The sequence below is a fragment of the Syzygium oleosum genome, unplaced genomic scaffold (genome assembly GCF_021117445.2).
Source record: "Syzygium oleosum isolate NSW1041296 unplaced genomic scaffold, Sole_v2.1 Sole_v2.29, whole genome shotgun sequence".
NCBI classification, from domain to species: domain Eukaryota; kingdom Viridiplantae; phylum Streptophyta; class Magnoliopsida; order Myrtales; family Myrtaceae; genus Syzygium; species Syzygium oleosum.
In genome coordinates, this window is record NW_026607513.1 from 4,011,200 (window position 1) to 4,030,099 (window position 18,900).

The 18,900-nt window shown below is 44.8% G+C and overlaps 1 protein-coding gene across 1 annotated transcript; it reads left to right on the top strand.

The window, feature by feature from the left end:
• The first annotated feature begins 5,471 nt into the window (after positions 1–5,471).
• Positions 5,472–7,188, top strand: LOC115662265 (ankyrin repeat-containing protein BDA1-like). The gene is made up of 2 exons (XM_030584430.2): positions 5,472–6,084; positions 6,319–7,188. Exons 1-2 carry the CDS (start codon positions 5,500–5,502, stop codon positions 7,081–7,083), a joined length of 1,350 nt encoding a protein of 449 aa, XP_030440290.1. The 5' UTR covers positions 5,472–5,499; the 3' UTR covers positions 7,084–7,188.
• Positions 7,189–18,900: the final 11,712 nt, after the last annotated feature.

An 18,900-nucleotide genomic window follows, 5' to 3' on the forward strand; every position in this document is an offset into this window, starting at 1 on the left:
GCGGTCATGGTCGGAACCAGGACGATTCCGTCAAGGAAACTGTCCTTGTCCTTATCATCAAGGCTCGTCAGAACTCTCGAGACCACGTTGAATAGTTCTCGGGACCGGAGAGTTGTTGGTTGATGAGGCGAAGCTCCGGTCTGTCGGCCGTCGAGGTGTACAATGGGTCACCGGGCTCTGGGCGACTTCTTGTGGCGCAGATCTGGTAGGGAACAAATCCAAGTAGGGATTCGTTCCCAGACCTAGTGTGCCCGATTTGGATGGTTGACCCGAATGGAACCATCCCGGCCCAAGAGTTGGGCTTGCCCCCACAGTGGCTGGTGGGCTTTCCTTGGGCTGGGTATGTTCATCGTGGGCCTTATTCGTTAGCCCTTGACAAATGAATCATGGGTTGGCTTGGGCCGATACATACATCCATGAATTGGGTGGTGCTTGCACAGGCAGCCATTGGATGGGCTGGCTCGAAATGGCCTGCCACTGGTTTGGCTAGGCTTGAACAGGAACCCATGAAGTAGGCTATGTCTGGGCCCGGGAATTCTGGTTCAGTACGCCTTCGACAAGATGTGACAAGTGCGAAGGTGTCTCTTCCTGACCAGTGACTTCTGGAGTTTGGTTGTCTTCAGAAGGTGATTGATGATTTGGAATGGTAACCGTAAGAAAGTAAATTGACTTTGTGTTTATTTGCTCAAATACTGATTCCTACGTTGGAGTGCTAATCTTGTTTTGCAGGTTACAGAGAATCAGAGGCAATCGTTGGAGGTCACGGAAGAAATATAGGCTCTGATACCATAACACGAAGTGAAAAAGAGGAGGAAGTTGAGAGAATGTTTTTTATTGTATTGATTCAACTTGATTTCCTTTACATGTATAAGCCCCTATTTGTAATACAATGAACGGGCAACTAAGGGAATAATAACGATGGATACATGAAATCAAATCTAATCTTGGAATATGTTGGATTGGTATAATCGATCAATTATAATCTTTGATTGATCGTCACCAGCACGGTTTTTTTGGCCTCCATCGGCACAATCCGTGTCACCGCTATGCCACCAGCGCCCGTGACTGTCTAGGTTCCATTCTCTTCATGCGCTCAGCCTTGCCTACTTTACTTGCCTTATAATCGAATTCCAGATATTTGCTGAGGTCGCACGACTTATCCTAAGCACATCCAAGTTCTAAGCCGAATTGATGCCGCAAGGAGATGCGTCGGCAACTTCGAAGGATTTAAGGGACGGAAGTAATTTGCAAGTGCTATTTACTTTAACTATCCGTGTCGCAAGTGCATATAATCTTATGTTTCTAGCCTTAGACTTGCAAGGACTATGACTCTTTTGATTATTAGATGCATGTAATGGACTCATCTCTTTTAATTCCTTAATCTGTTCAATTATCTTTAACCATTTTTAAATCAAAACTAAAATTGGAACGATCTTTTTTACCTTCCCTCCCGTTTAAATAAGCAATTAAGTGCACTCCTATGATGTGTTCGAACTAAGTGAGTAAATTTCACTAATCGAATGTTACGATCAGGACTCGACAGGGATCCGTCAATTTTGCGAAAACGGTAACGCTGATGAATGTGACAATTTGATGAGAAATAACGAAAGACAAGAAAGGTGGATAACAGAGCTTTATGGTTGAGCCATGTAATTTCCATGCCCCATAATTCTTACATTTTCCGTCACACCAATAGGCGGGCCCTAAGTCTCACTAATCCCTAAATGGATCATATCTCGTCCAAAAAGATCCATAGAAGAAGAGCACAACATGATATCAAGCATCAACCTCTCAGTCTCACCATATAACATGGCCGCATTGGATTCCTCATTTAGCATACTTCAATGTAATCTCCATTTCATATCAACTCGCACCCTAAGATGGAGATTATTGTACTTCTCAGAGAAAGAAAAGGATATCCAAAGACTTACGAGCCCTATCAAAATAACTCGAAATCCGATTTTTTTGACCCAGAGATACGTGGGCAAGATCGACAATAGCACGAGAGATGAGGTTGGGCCGGTACACACTCTCTTGAAATCCCTTAACACACGAGTCGTGAATTGTATGCAGCGAGGCGTGAATCGTACACACGGAACTTACAAACTAGCGTTTCCACATCCATATCAGGCGTCTCTAACACGATGGTCAGGTGAGGTAAAGTTATCGCTAGTTATGTGTGTAAGATGCAGCCACGAGAGAGCTCCCAATGTTTAATTGGAGGCTTTCATCGATAAAACATATCTTATACCACACCAGGCAATCCTAATCAACGTAAAACGTGATTGGAAGAAGTCCAAGGAGTTTCACGACCAACACAAAAGAGTAAGTATATGGTCATCGCCTCAAATTCTACAGAATGTGATGCCCTCTGATGCAGGGTTGGCAGCCTTTAGGGCCTACTACTACTAGGTGGGAGCGATTTATGTCGGTGAAAGAGGTTAAGCGGAAATCTTGAAAACGCGTGAGTGTACGTGACTTAGTGAAAATATTAGCAGTACGATACAACTGATGAATATCGCCGGCAAGTAAAAAACATGCATTTCTAAAGAAAATCACTTTGAGGTTCTAGTTCCCTAATCATGGCGAAGCTCGATCCTCGATCAAAAATAGCTAATTTATATAATTCTGCATTCATTACATCCCGTCTACACATAGAACTATAGTTCATTGCATTTCCTTAAAATTTAAATAGCATTTTGTTTTGTCATCCATGCATTCTCTTCTGTGACCCCCCCCCCCCCCCCCCATCTTTATCTCCCCTTTATTTTTTCCCTTTTGCTTTCACTTTTCCGATGCTCCCCCACACAAAATTAGTATTCCCAAGATTCCATTCTTAGTCGATTCGCCATGTGAGACACGAGCTTCCTCCATTGATTCCCTCAAGAAACGTTGATAGGTCATAAAATTTACTGAGAACTTCAACGTTCTCTTGGCTAAACAAACAATAGATTTGTCTAACTCGTTATCCACGACCCTACTTTTTTTTAAGAATTAGGGTGGCAAATAAGAATCTGAAAGATTTGAACTCAGGATCTCATGTTCTGATACCACGTAAAATGATTCCATGAGATCACTGTCAACTTTTTAAAAAACTTAAGCTGTTAAATAAAAACGTAATTTATTATTTAAATACTATAACATAGCAAAAAGAGAGCGAGAGATGGGAGGATGATTAGGGTTACTTTTAGATAACTTTGTTAATGTATACTTGTAGGCTTACGCATCAAAGGCGTAAATTGACCCATTTGGCGAAAGTCACTCTGGTCTTTTGTACTATCAATCCTAAATCGATTGTGATTCATGAAGGTCGACTTCACTTTCTTGATCTTAGTTTCAAGCTTCGAGTGTAAGTGATGCCGTTATTGTCACAAACGAGTACTGTAAAAGAGATATTTCATTCGTTGCATTTCACAAGTTCTGACGTATTTGGTTTATTTGGCAGGCGTCCAATCAAGTGTAAGTGATGCCATTATTGTCCCTCTCTCATCTTTATCTGCCCTTTACTTTTGCCCTTTTGTTTTCACTTTTCCGATGCTCCCCCACACAAAATTGGTATTCCCAAGATTCCATTCTTAGTCGATTCGCCATGAGAGACACGAGCTTCATCCATTGATTCCCTCCCCCCAAGCCTTGCAATACACGACTATACCCAAGAAACGTTGATCGGTCGTAAAATTTACTGAGAACTTCAACGTTCTCTTGACTAAACAAACAATTGATTTGTCTAACTCGTTATCCACGACCCTACTTTTCTTTAAGAATTAGAGAGGCAAATAAGGATCTGAAATATTTGAACTCAGAATCTCATATTCTGATATCATGTAAAATTTCGTGAAATCACTGCTAACTTTTTAAAAAGTTTAAGCTGTTAAATAAAAACGTAATTTATTATTTAAATTTATAACATAGCAAAAAGAGAGCGAGAGATGGAAAGATGATTAGGGTTACTTTTAGAGAACTTTGTTAGTGTATACTTGTAGGCTTACGCATCAAAGGCGTAAATTGACCCATTTGGCGAAAGTCACTCTGGTCTTTTGTACTATCAATCCTAAATCGATTGTGATTCATGAAGGCCGACTTCACTTTCTTCATCTTAGTTTCAAGCTTCGAGTGTAAGTGATGCCATTATTGTCACAAACGAGTACTTTAAAAGAGATATTTCATTCGTTGCATTTCAGAAGTTCTGACGTATTTGGTTTATTTGGCAGGCGTCCAATCAAGAAATATTCAACGTATTTAAAAGTAGACAGAATGATTAGAAAATTATTCATTGCAGCTACAAGTTCCATGATACAGGATACCTCTTACCATACCCTTTTTCTTTGTGCTAATTCTTTCTTTTTCTTACCTTTTCTCACACAAGCACTAATTATCTTATTCCAAAAATGAGGAAATGGGCACATTACAATGATATATCTTACATTGATGGACAAAAAACAAGTGCACTTCCAGAGTTCAATGTTATGAGCACATTAGTGACAACTGATATTGTCTATTGCTGTATTTTCCGCTTTGATTCAGCATTACTAATCATCTCCGAGTTTCCTTGCATTGACCTTACTCTTGAGAAGTTGTTCATGAATTTGCCATAATCCGAATCATCGGGTCATGAGCAGACACATGATAATTTCGACGAAAAGCACAACTGCTCTCAATTACCTGAGCGCACGCCATGCACTTATAGATAAACATAAGTAGATACACTAATGTCTATTCTCATCTTTTTTGTCATCTCCAGGCGTCTTTTCTTTCTCCGATTAAAGGGGCCTTGATAGGGCCAATGCATGGCCTTTTCCATTTCTTATTTTTTTAATTTGCATGTAATGTGAAACTCACTTTCAAAGACTCAACCCACTTCTATCTAGGATGATAAAGGAAACACCTTCTGTACGCTATTTCCCTTAGCTGCCGTAATTGGGCTGCAAAAAGCAACCCTACCCAACAAAAAGAAAAGTACCGAGCTTAGTTAAAAAAATGGGAAAATGACACAAATGGTCCCTGAATTTTAGCATAAAATGTAATGTGGTCCCTAAACTTTTAATGTATTCAATATGGTCTCTGAACTTTAACCCAATGTGCAATATGATCCCTGAACTTTTGGTACATGTTCAATTTAGTCCCTAAACTATACAAAATTAAGGACTACATTAAATATTTTTATATAGTTCGAGGATTAGATTGAACATATACCAAAAGTTCATGAACCATATTGAACGAATTAGAAGTTCATGGACCACATTGCACATTAGGCTAAAGTTCAGGAACTACATTGAACAAATTTAAAGTTTAGGGATCACATTGTACATTATGCCAAAGTTTAAGGACTGTTTGTGTCATTATCTCTTAAAAAATAGGATAAGGAAAGTGAAAAGCACGAACGGTCCACGAATATCAGAATCAGCTTCCCTCACCTTATTAAAATGTTGTTGATTGTGAAGCTATTGTGATCATCTACGAGCAAAGCCCCCTCCACTCCTACATTTCCCCGGCCACATAATGGACCCTCGGCTTCAACTCGCAATAGCAAATGATGATGTTGCTGAGCTACACAGCTTACTCGTGGAGGAGCCAAAACTCCTAGATCGTCTATCTAAGGACCCCTTCCCAAACACTCCGCTACACGTCGCCGCGGCGGCTGGGAAAACCCACCTGGCCATGGAGATGGCCATCTTGAAGCCGTCCTTTGCTCGGAAGCTCGATCCAAATGGTTACAGCCCCATGCACTTGGCTCTGCAGCACAAGTATTATCGCACCGTAAGGGCACTGATGACCCTCGACCCCAAGTTGATCCGAGTCCGAGGACAAGGCGGACTCACCCCTCTGCATTTTGTCGCCGGCAAAGAAGGAGATAATGAGATGGAGATCCTGGCCGAGTTCTTATCCTCTTGTGGATCCTCCATCGAAGACTTGACGAGCCGCTGCGAGACTGCGGTTCACGTTGCCGTCAAGAGCCACAGCCTCAAAGCGTTCAAGGTTTTGTTTGGATGGCTCAAGCGACTCCATCTGACAAAAATATTGGATTGGAAAGACGAAAATGGTAACAACGTCTTACATATTGCTGCGTTTGAAAATCAGCCCGAGGTATATTTCATAAATTTCATGATTGCTCGTACTTTTATTTTTCGATCCTTGAATTCGACATAATCTAACCCAACAATAAACATGTCGAACATGTGGATCTGGTCAGCTTTAGGTGGGTTGAAAATAGGTCCGACCCAAATTTGACCAGTTAACCCATATTGATCTGTCTTTATGTAATACAAATTTAGCAACCCATATTTCATATTGTTCCCTTTGCATTTCTGGAACTTCCAGATCATCAGGCTGTTGATTGGGCATGTGAACATAAACGAGAAGAACTTCGAGGAAAAGACGGCTCTGGAAATCTTCAAAGCGAATCCTTCATTCAATCATAATGTTGCAAAGAGGTTACAACGTCAAATATGTCTCGCAAGACCTTTTACTCCTACCCTCTCTCTATCACAGTTTTTTAGCGCAGAACTAACTGCCGGCGAGAGGTCCGCGTACTTTTTTGGCTTCAGAGATGAATCCGCTCGCGACATGATTCTGTTAGTGTCTACCTTAATTGCGACCGCCACCTACCAAGCGGCTCTCAGTCCTCCGGGAGGATACTGGCAGGAGAACTCTTCAAATCCCCCCGCCAATGCCACTGTCGTTGCCACCAATTCCAGCAGCATTGCTATTGAAAAGCCACATGAAGCCGGGAACATGATCCTGAGCGGCTCAAGCCTGTATGTGTTCACAGTCTTCAACGGCACGGCTTTCTTCTTCTCCATCGGCACGATCTGGGCCATCGCTATTGCACAATTTCCCAAGACTTTCATGGTTTACTTCTCCATGTCCATTCTGGGCCTTGCCTACTTCATCTCCCATCTCATCGAATTCCCGAATTCGAACGAGGTCGCAAAACAGATCCTGGAGGGATTTTATGGCTCCTTGCTGACCGCCGCGCTGTTTCTCCCCGTGTACGTGTGGGCAATGCACGTCCGAGTTCTTAACCGAATCGATGCCACAAGGAGACACGTCCACGTCTTCCTAGGATCGAAGGATCGGAAATAATTCACAAGTTCTATTCACTTTAATTATGTCTTGTCGCGAGCGCATATAATCTATGTTTCTAGTCTTGAGGTTTGCAAGAACTAGACTCGTTTCATTGGTCGCATGTAATTCTTAACATGTTCAATTATCTTTAGCCTTTCTTATGTCAAAACTATCATGATCCTTTTTACCTTTCTGTTTATATGAAGTGTTCAGAATGTGGATACATTTCACTATTTGAATGTTACAATCAGGACACTAAAGTAAAATTTCATTTAGGCCGAGATCCATCCAATTTCGTGAAAAGGCCAACTAATCATCGTGACAATTTAATGAGAAATAAATTCAATTTGAATTGTCCGACGTGACTCTCCTGAGAAATGAAATCAGTAAAAAAGGTGCAGAGACACCGTTGTCGGCCCTCTGTCCTTGCCCCAAATTGGCAAATTGAGACTAAATTACCTTTAATTGAAACCCTAACCCTAATTCGTCCGACCATAACCCCAATTCATCATTAAACAAGAATTGGGACTCTTGAAGAGCTTCTGGAAGGGATAACGTGGGATCAACCGGGCATCCATGACAAGCCCGTAATCCTTACGTCGTTCATAGACTTAGTCGCGCGCTCTCTCTCTCATGAATAAGGTGCATCTTCTTCTTTTTTTGCTTTTTCCTTATTTAACTGGGGGATATTGTCTTAGGAGTATTTTCCAAGCCATGAATCAATTGTTCCTGATTCTACAAGCTTTTGCTGGTAGGGGTGAAGGAGATGAAAATGAAGAACCTAAGGCTTTCAAATGGAGAAAAACAGCGCAATGCTCTTTCAGCTCCATAGCAGCTCACTCCTTTTGGAGTCCTAATTGCCACGTTGTTTCGTTCATTGTCTACTTTGAACTTGAATTTATATTTCTTTAAAAAGCCAGGTCAGATTTAAATTGAGGATGCTCCCTTTAGGCTATGTTTCTCATACTTTCGTAATAAACGGAAGCTAATTTAGTGCAGTGTTATCAAAATGCTCATCTCATTGCATTAGATTTGGCCACATCCTCACATTTGATGACAACATTTCGATTGATGAATTACAAAATATTTATCTCAATGACTTTAGGGTTGTTCTTTAAATGAGAAATCTTTCACTCCAATTTGCAGCTACCCCACTTAACTTTTCCTTCCCAATGTGAATTTTTCTTTCTTATTCTTAAGAAATATCATCTATGGAGTCCATAGAGTTCTCATTGTTTCATAAGCTTCGAACTTCTTCTTGCTTCTTCTTCATCTATGTTTTGTTGTTCACCACCTCTTTTATCTCTGATCTTCGATGTATTTCTCTTATTTCTTAGACAAACTTTTGTGCCAACGTCACATTTTGCAATAGTTATCGTACGTCTAGTTGGGAGAATGACTTCAACAACCTTTCTGACTGGTAGACTCGCCTCCTCAGAAATTCTCCATCCCCAACCATTCACCGAGCATGTGCTCAACACAAGATTCGACAATTACCCAAAAAGATTCGACAATTGCCTAAAAGTCATTACTGTGAATCCGAAGGTGGTCGAGCATGTGCTCAACACAAGACTGGACAATTACCCAAAAGGGTCACAGGGTAACTTGCAAAAGAAGTCCGTAATCTCAAACGACCATGTGCTTCCAGATGAGAAAGCATTTCGTGTGTGCAATGTTGCTCTCAGTTTGGCAAGATTGGTGCAGGTACAGTTCTTATGCTTTCCCTGTCTAAGAGTCATGACATGTTTCGACAGTATGATTCATACTTTCCCTTGCAAGCACTGTGATAACTATCGTTTGAGGACTTGTAAATAGATGAGGAGTGTGTCCTTAGAGGCTTCCAAAGGAATGCCAGTAATAGCAGCATAGCTGAGGATACAAAACAGCTAATGCAGTGGTCCTGCCTTATTGTATCATCAATCTTAGTACTGCACTCTTGAACCTTGAAATTCAATGTTCTCCAAGGACCAGCCAGCCATAATATAAGTTAATTCGATACGGAGGCATGTGTTCGACTTCTGTCCCTGCTTCACTAGTATGCATTTGTTTATGACATGCTGACATACTTCAGTACTCACTCATGATTGAGATAATGATCCTGGAGATAGTCACGACTGTGATTTGTCAAATAAAGATGATTTATTTTCTTTACAGTTGCTTACTGTGCTCCTAGTACCAGGAGCACCCGAAACACGATGAAGCTGTTACTATTTTGTTTTTAATACAGGTCGTTGACAGTGTATAAGCCGATGCCTTTTCCATCAATAGTGTGATTGCTTTTTGCTCGTAATATGCAATTCACTGTGTAGGAGCTTTAGACTTCGAAGCTCTAGACGACGATCTGAATCTGGTGATGAAGGAAGCTCCTGTGGCTGAAGTTTGTGAAGCATATAAAGTGGCCTGAGGAATGGTTCAAGCTTTACAAGAAAATGCAGATCGATTTGCTTTAATGGTTTCTGTATTCTGTGAGAGGCTTGGATTGCGTGATCTAGAGGGCTTGGTTGGCAAGTTCCAAAATCGTGTGTCCTTTGGAGTGAGAGCAGAGATTGTAGAGCTTACGAATATCCCGTGAAAGTGTATATAGGGAAAGAACCATGAAAGTGTCGGGCGCTAGTGTTACAGCGGTGACCCAGATTGTGCAGATGGAAGTGGAAAAAACCATGCTGTTGAGGAAGCTTCGACCTGTTCAGGATCATGTTTCTGCTCTAGAAATCTTCCAAGTGCATCCCAGTGGTGATCAAGATGTTGCGAATAGCTGACACCGTCAAGGACGTCAAGAAGGAAAACTAGAAAACTGTGATAGTGAGAGGGTAGGAGTAAAAACGTTCCTTCTTGACGTCCTTGACGACGTAACCTCCTCACAACATCTTGATCGCCATTGGGATTCGCTTGGAAGATTTCCAGAGCGGAAACATGATCCTGAACGGCTTCAGCTTGAAGCTTCCTCAACAGTATGGTTTTTACCGCCTCCGTCGGTACAATCTAGCCCACCATTACGACAATAGCACCCGACACTTTCATGGTTCAATTCTCTTTATGCATTCTCCGCCTTGCCAACTTTACTTGCCTGAAAATTGAATTCCCGAGATCCACTGAGGTCGCCGGACTCATCACAACGGGATTGCCTCCTTGCTGTGCACCGTATCCGAGTTGTAACGGAATCGATGCCACAAGGACACGCGTCGGCAACTTTCTAGGATCTATGGATCGAACAATTCGCAAGTATTATATGTTGAAAAAGAACAAGCGGCAAGTATGGTTCAATAACCTCTAAAGAGAGCAAGGAGTAGAAGAGGACACACACAAAAAATTGATGCTGAAAAACTCTCGTACTTTTTACTCAACAGATCACAAGCCTATTGAATAGGCATAACATTGAGAAAAAAAACTCAGCAAGAAAATAACAACATGATAACAATAACAAAGACCCACTAACATATCTCACTAACTAAAACGTGTAGAAACAAACCCCTACAAACTAGGACTCCACTACTACATTATTGAAGACATGTAAAACTGAAATTTGACCACTTCAAAACTACTTCACGTGCTGGTGTTGTGTTTGTTCAATACTCCCCCTCAACACCAGCTTCTACTCTTTTCACCATACCGAGCTGATGATAGAAACTTTCGAACTTATTGCTACTCAAGCTTTTTGTAAACAAATCTGCAACTTGGTTTTCTGTTTTGACATGCTCCAACTCAATTTCTTCTTGCAAGACTTTCTCTCTGATAAAATGATGATGCACCTCCACATGCTTAGTTCTTGCGTGAAAAACTGGATTCTCCGCCAAACGTATTGCCGACAAGTTGTCGCAGTACAAAGAGACACCATACTCTGTTGGTTGATGCAAGTCTTTCAATAACTGCATAAGCCCAGTGCTTTCTTGAGCTGCCATCGCTGCTGCTCGGTATTCTGCTTCCGTGGTTGACAAAGACACCGCTGGTTGTCTTTTACTACACCAAGAAATTGCTCCGGACCCAAGCATGAAGACATACCCAGTAGTTGAACGCCGGGAATCATGGTCACCTGCATAGTCGGCATCACAGTAGCCAACTAGTCTGCAATCTCCACCTTTCTTGTACATAATACCATAGCCAAGCATGCTCTTCACATATCTCAAGATTCGACGAACTGATTCCAAATGAGTCTTCTTTGGATTTTGCATGTAGCCACTCATCACACCAACTGCAAAAGAAACATCCGGTCTTGTTAAAGTTAAGTAGATAAGACTACCCACCAACTGCCGATACATGGTAGCACCTTCTAAATCTTTCCCTTCATGAGCACACATTTTGGCATTTGCCTCCATCGGTGTCGAGATTGGCTTGCATCTAAGCATTGCAAATTTCTTCAACAAATCTTTTGAATACTTTTGCTGATGGAGAAATATTCCTTCCTGAGTGTAGTCGACCTCTAAACCAAGAAAATGTTTGAGCTGTCCAAGTTCTTTCATCTGAAAGCGAACTGACAAATTCTCCTTGGTTTGGAGAATTTCTTCTTCCCAATCTCCCTGTGATGATTAAATCATCCACATACACCAGCAAAATAGCTAGCTTCCCTCCTTTAGCTTTGACAAACAAGCTAGAATCCGCACATGTCACTGAATAACCACTATGAGTAAGAAATTCAACAATCTTACCATACCAAGCCCTCGGTGCTTGTTTTAGCCCATAGAGATCCTTCCGGAGCTTACACACATACTCAGGATGATCTTGATTCTGAAAGCCCATTGGTTGGCTCATGTAGATCTCCTGATCTAGCTCCCCATGCAAAAATGCATTTTTCACGTCCATTTGCCACAAGTTCCAACTTTTTCGTTTTGCAAGTGCCAGTAGGACTCGTACAGTTGTAAACTTCACAACTGGACTAAACGTTTCATCATAGTCTAGTCCATATTGTTGAGAGAACCCTCGAGCTACCAGACGAGCTTTGTGCCTCTCTATTGATCCATCTGCGCGGCGCTTTATCTTGTACACCCATTTGCAAGAAATAGGCTTCACATCTCTTGGCTTTGGTGTCACGCCCCGAACCCCAACGGGCTCACGACACCCCTCGATGGTCAATCATTGAACGCGACGTCCCAGGACGCGTCGCCGACCCAAACGAAACACCCAACGATAAAGGCAAGCGGAAGCGAAATTAAAACAACCCAGACAATAAAATATGACAAAGGGATAGCACAAAACAATAATTCCAAATACACAACATCAAAAGGGAATAGTGGTGGGGTATCCTACTTCGCTATACAAAAGAGGGGCACACAAAATATGGGGTAACTTGACCCGTCCTCCATCCCCGAGATACCCGGTGTCGTCTCCAATCAATCACTGGTCAGCAGATCGAAAATGGTTATATAATAACCGTGAGAACGAGTCTCAATAAGCAACCCCCTATACCCCACATAGGCCAATGCGTACCCAGACAAGTCGTACATGCAATCTACCCGATTACATATATATAATTCACATAAATGGACTTACCTCTCCATCCAACCACATGCCCACACTGCACATTAGTCAAATCGTAATAATGCAATAATAGTCAATGACACATCAAAATCATTTGAGCGCCATACACACGTACGTTCATCCAATTCAACCCAAACACATTTCACATGCGCATCCATCCAACTTTCACACGACCCGGTCAACACCCCAAGTGCCGCCCTCCGATCAATCCGGGCTCGTCCCGGTCAACACCCCACAGGACCTTTCAAAACAAGCTTTCACATGACCCGGGTCAACACCCCACAGTCGCCCTCCGATCAATCCGGCTCGTCCCGGTCAACACCCCAGGACCTTTCTTACTTTCACACGACCCGGGTCAACACCCCACAGGTCAGCCCTCCGATCAATCCGGGCTCTGTCCCGGGTCAACACCCCACAGGACCTTTCAAAAACAAACTTTCACACGACCCGGGTCAACACCCCACAGGTCCTTTCTCACAACCCGGGTCAACACCCCTCAGGTTGGCAGCCCTCCGATCGATCCGGGCTTTTCTCATGCACATGCACCATAATACAAAATTCACCATGCTCTTAGTCATATAAATCAATTTCAATCACCACCCTTTCACTAATGTCAATCTCGCACGCCACATCAGTCAACTCAATTCATGCTCCCCACATCGGTCCACCGACCCGACATTCATGTCGGCACATTCAATTAATCCAATTCACCCACAAGCGCCACGACAATTCGGTCGGGCATATTTATCTCGATCAATCACTAAATTAGCCGCACAATTATCGCCACAATAATTCACCAATTAAGCACAATCGCCTAATTAGCCCACGCATAATTAAAGTCCTAAGCCGGTACTAAACACATCCTAAACAAGTCTAAAAATACCCAAAGTACTAGGTAGGGTTTAGGAAGTCACTTACTTGGTTTTGGCCCGGAGAAAATCGGCTCGGGCCTAAAATGGCCGGGTGAACAAAGTGTCTCACTCGGCACGGGCAAGGGCGCGACGGGCGCGGGGGCTCGGCCATGGCGCTCGGCCATGGGCAGCCCTCGCCACGAGCACAAGGCGCGGCACGGCACGGGCACGGCGGCGGGCACGGGCACGGGCGCGGCGGCGGGCACGGGCACGGGCACGGGCACGGGCACGGGCGCGGGCAACGGGCACGGGCACGGGCGCGGCAACGCGCGCGGCGGGGTAGTGCGGGCACGGGCGCGGCGGCGGGCACGGGCACGGGCGTGGGCAACGGGCGCGGGTGTGGGCACGCGGCTTGGTCAAGGTCCGAGCTGGCCGTGGGGCTAGGCCGGGCTGGTCGGGCGGCGACCCGGCAGCAGCGGTGACGCGGCGGCACGGCCAGCGTGGCGGCGCGTCTTGGCCGGGAGAGAGGCCGGTCGGGTGAGAGAAAGAGAGACAGAGAACGAGAGGGAAGGAGAGGAAGAGGAGGAGAGGGAGATAGAGGGAGGGGAGCGGCGGACCGCGGCGGCGGCGACGGTCGGCTAGTTGCACGGCGGAGCGGCGGGCGGCGAGCCGGCTCGGCTCGGGCGAGAACCCGGCACGAGGAGGAGGCGGGGGGGGAGAAGCAAGGGGGTTGGCGGCCGGGTCTCGCGGCGTCGACGGGCGGAGGCGGTGGCCGGGCGCGACGCGCCGGCGAGCCGGGCGGAGCGCCGGGGTGACGAGTAGCGGCGGCAAGCTCGTCAAGGCTGCTGCGCGCTCCTCGCGGGCAAGCCGGCGAGGTGGCGATCGGGCGGCGGGCGAACGGCGCGGCGGCAGCGAGCTTGCGGGCGACGGTGGCGAGGCGGCACGACGCGACGGCGGGCTCGAGCGCGGTCGGCGAGCGAGTGAACCGGGACGGACGGAGACGATCGGGCCGAAAAGGAAGAAGAAGAAGAAGAAGAAGAGAAAGAAGAAGAGAAAGGAAGAGGAGAGAGGAGAGAGAGAGTGTGTCAGAAGGGGGGAAAGGGGTTGGTCTGCTTGGGGAGTGGGCGTGGACGGGACTCATGCAGAGGAGACGTGCGGCCAGAAGAAAAAGAAAGGAGAGAGAGAGAGAGAGAGAGAGAGAGAGAGAGAGAGAGAGAGAGAGAAACGTGCGCGGGGGAGGGGACGGGCGGCGCGGCAGAGGAGAGAGGAGAGAGAAAGAGAGAAAAAGTTAATATTTATCCTCGAGCGCGAATCAACGGACACGGTTCAAACTAAATATCGATTTAACGGTCACGATTCAAATATTAAATGCAATCCGATGACCCAAATTCAAAACCGAAAGCGATCTACCGGTCCAAAATAAGCCTCGCATATAAAAAGGGACAAAGGCCGAATTAATTAAATCAAACTATAGCGAGGGAGGTCTACTAGTCCAAATTCGCACCCGGTCAAAAACTCCTATTTTTCCATTGTTCCTGACAATCTCAACGCTGGCTACGATAATATTGACACCGTCCAATTTATTTTGTCCCGAAACTCCCGGAAATTGACTGCCAAGTTCGGGGTCTAAATAACGGCCAAATCCGATCGAGTGCGATTCTAGCAAAATTTCTATTTTTAAAAACAAGAACCCAAGAGTGATCAGTTCCCGGGCGAAATTCTATTATAAGCGCACTGACGAATTACACGTTTTATAAACCCAAAAAATGGGCCAAAATCCGGAATGTCACAATTCTTCCCCCCTTACAAAAATTTCGTCCTCGAAATTTACAATTCAACCCAACTATTCAAACAAATGGGGGGTACTGGTGTCGCATCAACTCTTCACTTTCCCACATCGCACTTTGACTGTTTTAATCGACTACTGAACCAACTTGGGACCCGTGATACTCCTCTTACCCACTTCATCCCAATAAACCGGTATTCTGCAAACCCTGCCATACAATGCCCTAAATGGTGCCATTCTAAAACTCTGCTGATAGCTATTGTTATAGGCAAACTCAACCAAGAACAACTATTCCTCCCAGCTACCTTTAAAATCCAATATGCATACCCGTAGCATGCCCTCCGAAGTATGAATTGTCCTTTCAGACTGGCCATATGTCTAAGGATGATAGGCCAAGCTAATTTGCAACTTTGTTCCTAATGCCATACAAAGACTTATCCAAAAGCGGCAATGAATTTAGGATCCCGGTTTGAAGTGATTGTCGCTGGCACTCCGTCTGCACGGACTATTTGTCGCACGTGAATCTCGGCATACTTTTCCAAGGCGAAGTTCTTTCGTACTGGCAGAAAATGCGCTAACTTTGTCGATTGATCGACTACTATTCAAATCGAATCATGACCCCTTTGACTTCTCGGTAATCCCAATACAAAGTTCATCGTGATGTGTTCCCATTTCCACTCGGAAATTTCCAATGGCTGCAACATTCCACCCGGCTTGCAATGTTGTGACTTCACTTGTTGGCATGTTAGATACTCGGTCACGTGCTTGGCTACATCTACTTTCATGCCTTCCATCAATAATGCTACCATAGGTCCTGATACATTTTCGCGCTACCCGGGTAAATACTGTAATTACTATGGTGAGCTTTTGACAAAATCCCCTCCTTAAGCTCGGCATCACAGGGTACACTCAACCGTCTACGGAACTTCAGTATTCCATCCTCGGATACCTGAAAATCCAATTTCCTTTTTGTGGCATCCTTACTCAGAATCTTTTGAATCTCTGGGTCCGTCGACTGTAAAGCATTAATCTTAGTTTGGATCTCCGGTTCAATCCTCAATACGACAAGTAGACTTGAAAACATGGCTCACTTCAAACTTAAACTCTGAATCTCGGACTCATTCCAACAAGGTTCATTCTTTGACCATCATATGCGCAATGCTCGATTTCCAACTCAGTGCATCCGCTACCTTATTAGCCTTTCCGGGGTGATATAAAATATCGCAGTCGTAGTCTTTAAAGAGTTCCATCCAAGGACGCTGTCTCAGGCTAAGTTCTTTTTGAGAAAACCGATACCTTTAAACTTGATAATCTGTATAAATCTAAAATTTCTCCCTACACGAGTAATGCCTCCAAATCTTAAGGACAAATATAATTACGGTCAATTCCAAGTCATGCATCGGATAGTTCAGCTCATACGGTCTCAATTGACGCGATGCATATACCACCACTTTCCCGTGTTGCATTAGCACGCATCCCGATCCTCCTAACGACGCGTCACTGTAATTCTCAAATCCTCCCGAACTTGACGAGATCGCTAACACTGGCACGGTCGTCAACCTCTGTTTCAATTCTTGGAAGCACCTTTTTGCACTCATCCGTCTATTCAAACCTCGTCTCCTTCTTTAACAACCATGCCAACGACGTAGCTAGTGCCGAAAACCCTTCCATGAAGCGCCTATAATAGCCTGCTAGACCCAAGAGCTCCGAACCTCGGTTACTGACGTCGGCCTCGGCCAATTCGTGACGGCTTCAATCTTTGTCGAATCCACTACAATCCCTTCCCCAGTATCGCATGTCCTAAGAACGCCACTCAATGAAGCCAGAATTCGCACTTATTAAACTTAGAATAGAGTGCGTGTTCCCTTAAAGTCCATAGAACCTTTTCCAAATGTACCTCGTGCTCGGCGGAACTCTTTGAATACACCAGAATATCATCTATGAACACGATCACAAACTGATCTAAAAATTCCTTGAATACCCGATTCATTAAATCCATAAAGGCTGCAGGGGCGTTCGTCAGTCCAAACGGCATTACCGTAAACTCATAGTGTCCATACCTCGTCCTAAATGCCGACTTCGGCACGTCCTCCTTCTTGATCCTCAATTGGTGATAGCCAGTCCTCAGATCGATTTTTGAAAACACCGACGCCCCTTGCAACTGATCAAATAGGTCATCAATCCTTGGCAGCGGATACTTATTCTTAATGGTCACCTGGTTCAATTGTCTGTAGTCAATGCACAACCTCAAGGATCCATCCTTTTTCCTCACGAATAACACCGGCGCTCCCCATGGAGACGCACTAGGCGAATGAAGCCTTTGTCCAACAACTCTTGCATTTGGACTTTTAATTCCTTCAATTCCGACAGTGACATCCTACAGGGTGCTTTCGAGATCGGTTCCGTCCCTGGGGCTAACTCAATCGCGAACTCCACTTCTCGATCAGGTGGCAGTCCCGGCAATTCCTGAGGAAAAACATCGAGAAAGTTGCACACCACGGCTATGTCTTCTAGTCTTGGCTCCTTAACCAACGAGTTAATCATAATATAGTTATCTTTCTACGCCTCAATGACAAAACTCAATCCATCCAATTTCAATCCAACGGTCTCCCAAAAACAATCGCTCCTGTTCTTTACAAAATCTGAAATTTCCAAGCGATAACTCATTCATCCAAATTTTTGTCGAAGGATATTATCAGTAATTCCAAAATACAAAAACTGATTGCGTCAATTTACCATGAGTAATTATACATCTTCCATGACCATTCGAATCTAAAATTTCCAAAAAGCACTTCTAATACACCCAATATCCTTACACATCGTACTTAAACCACTAAGGCAGGTCCTCCGCTTCCTTCCCAACCACAACTTACACTTTTCCTTACGCCCGTAGTCAATTTTAATTATTCGGTGGAGCAGCTCCCGCTTGATGTCCTACTCGTGGTTGCCACGGTTGTATCGGCGGCCTAACCTGATTGATTGGCTGAACAGCTCCAAATTGATTTCCATTCCGGGGCGGCGGCGGCGGTAGTGCAGGCGACCCAGCCTGTCTGTTATTGGGGCATTTCCTAAACTGATGGCCCATTCCGCCACATCTGAAACACGATCCGCCCCTGTTTGGACAAGGTCCATTCCCGTGTCTTCCTCCACATAGCCTACCCGGGGCGTTCTGGTAACGGTTTGGCTTTCCGATATTCCTCCGAACGGGAGGGACAAAGCGACTATTTTCTGCCATGGGTCTTTTCCCAAATTGACGGTCGTCCCCTAGCCAGGGCATACCGTGATCCGTGGCGGCGGCACCCGATCCGTTTGATCTCGCTCAATTGCCTCGAGCCCTTTCATATATCTCATTGTAGCCTCTCAAGTTCAACGAAATCATCTGACTGCGAAGGTCCGGCTTCAGCCCATCCCGGAACCTCCTCGCTTTGTCCATCGGGTCCTCCACCATCCTTGGGGCAAATTTGGACAGTCTGGCGAACTCGGCCTCATACTGATCTACCGATCTCTGACCTTGGCGGAGCCCCATAAATTCTGCTAATTTCTGCTCTCGGGCACTTTCCGAGAAATACTTACCATTGAAGGTCTCGGTAAAAACAGTCCAATTCGGGGCAGCACCAGCGGGGAATACTTGACCTCTGGTGGCCCTCCACCAATCACTTGCATTATTCTGAAGCTGGTAGACTGCTAGCGTTACCTTCTCTTCCTCAGTACACCCCAGCACCTCAA

Bases quoted from the DNA above. Each gene is read 5' to 3' on its own strand.
- LOC115662265 (XM_030584430.2), top strand. From the start codon at position 5,500: ATGGACCCTCGGCTTCAACTCGCAATAGCAAATGATGATGTTGCTGAG. The intron at 6,085-6,318 runs GTATATTTCATA...TGGAACTTCCAG, and splicing joins CGTTTGAAAATCAGCCCGAG to ATCATCAGGCTGTTGATTGG.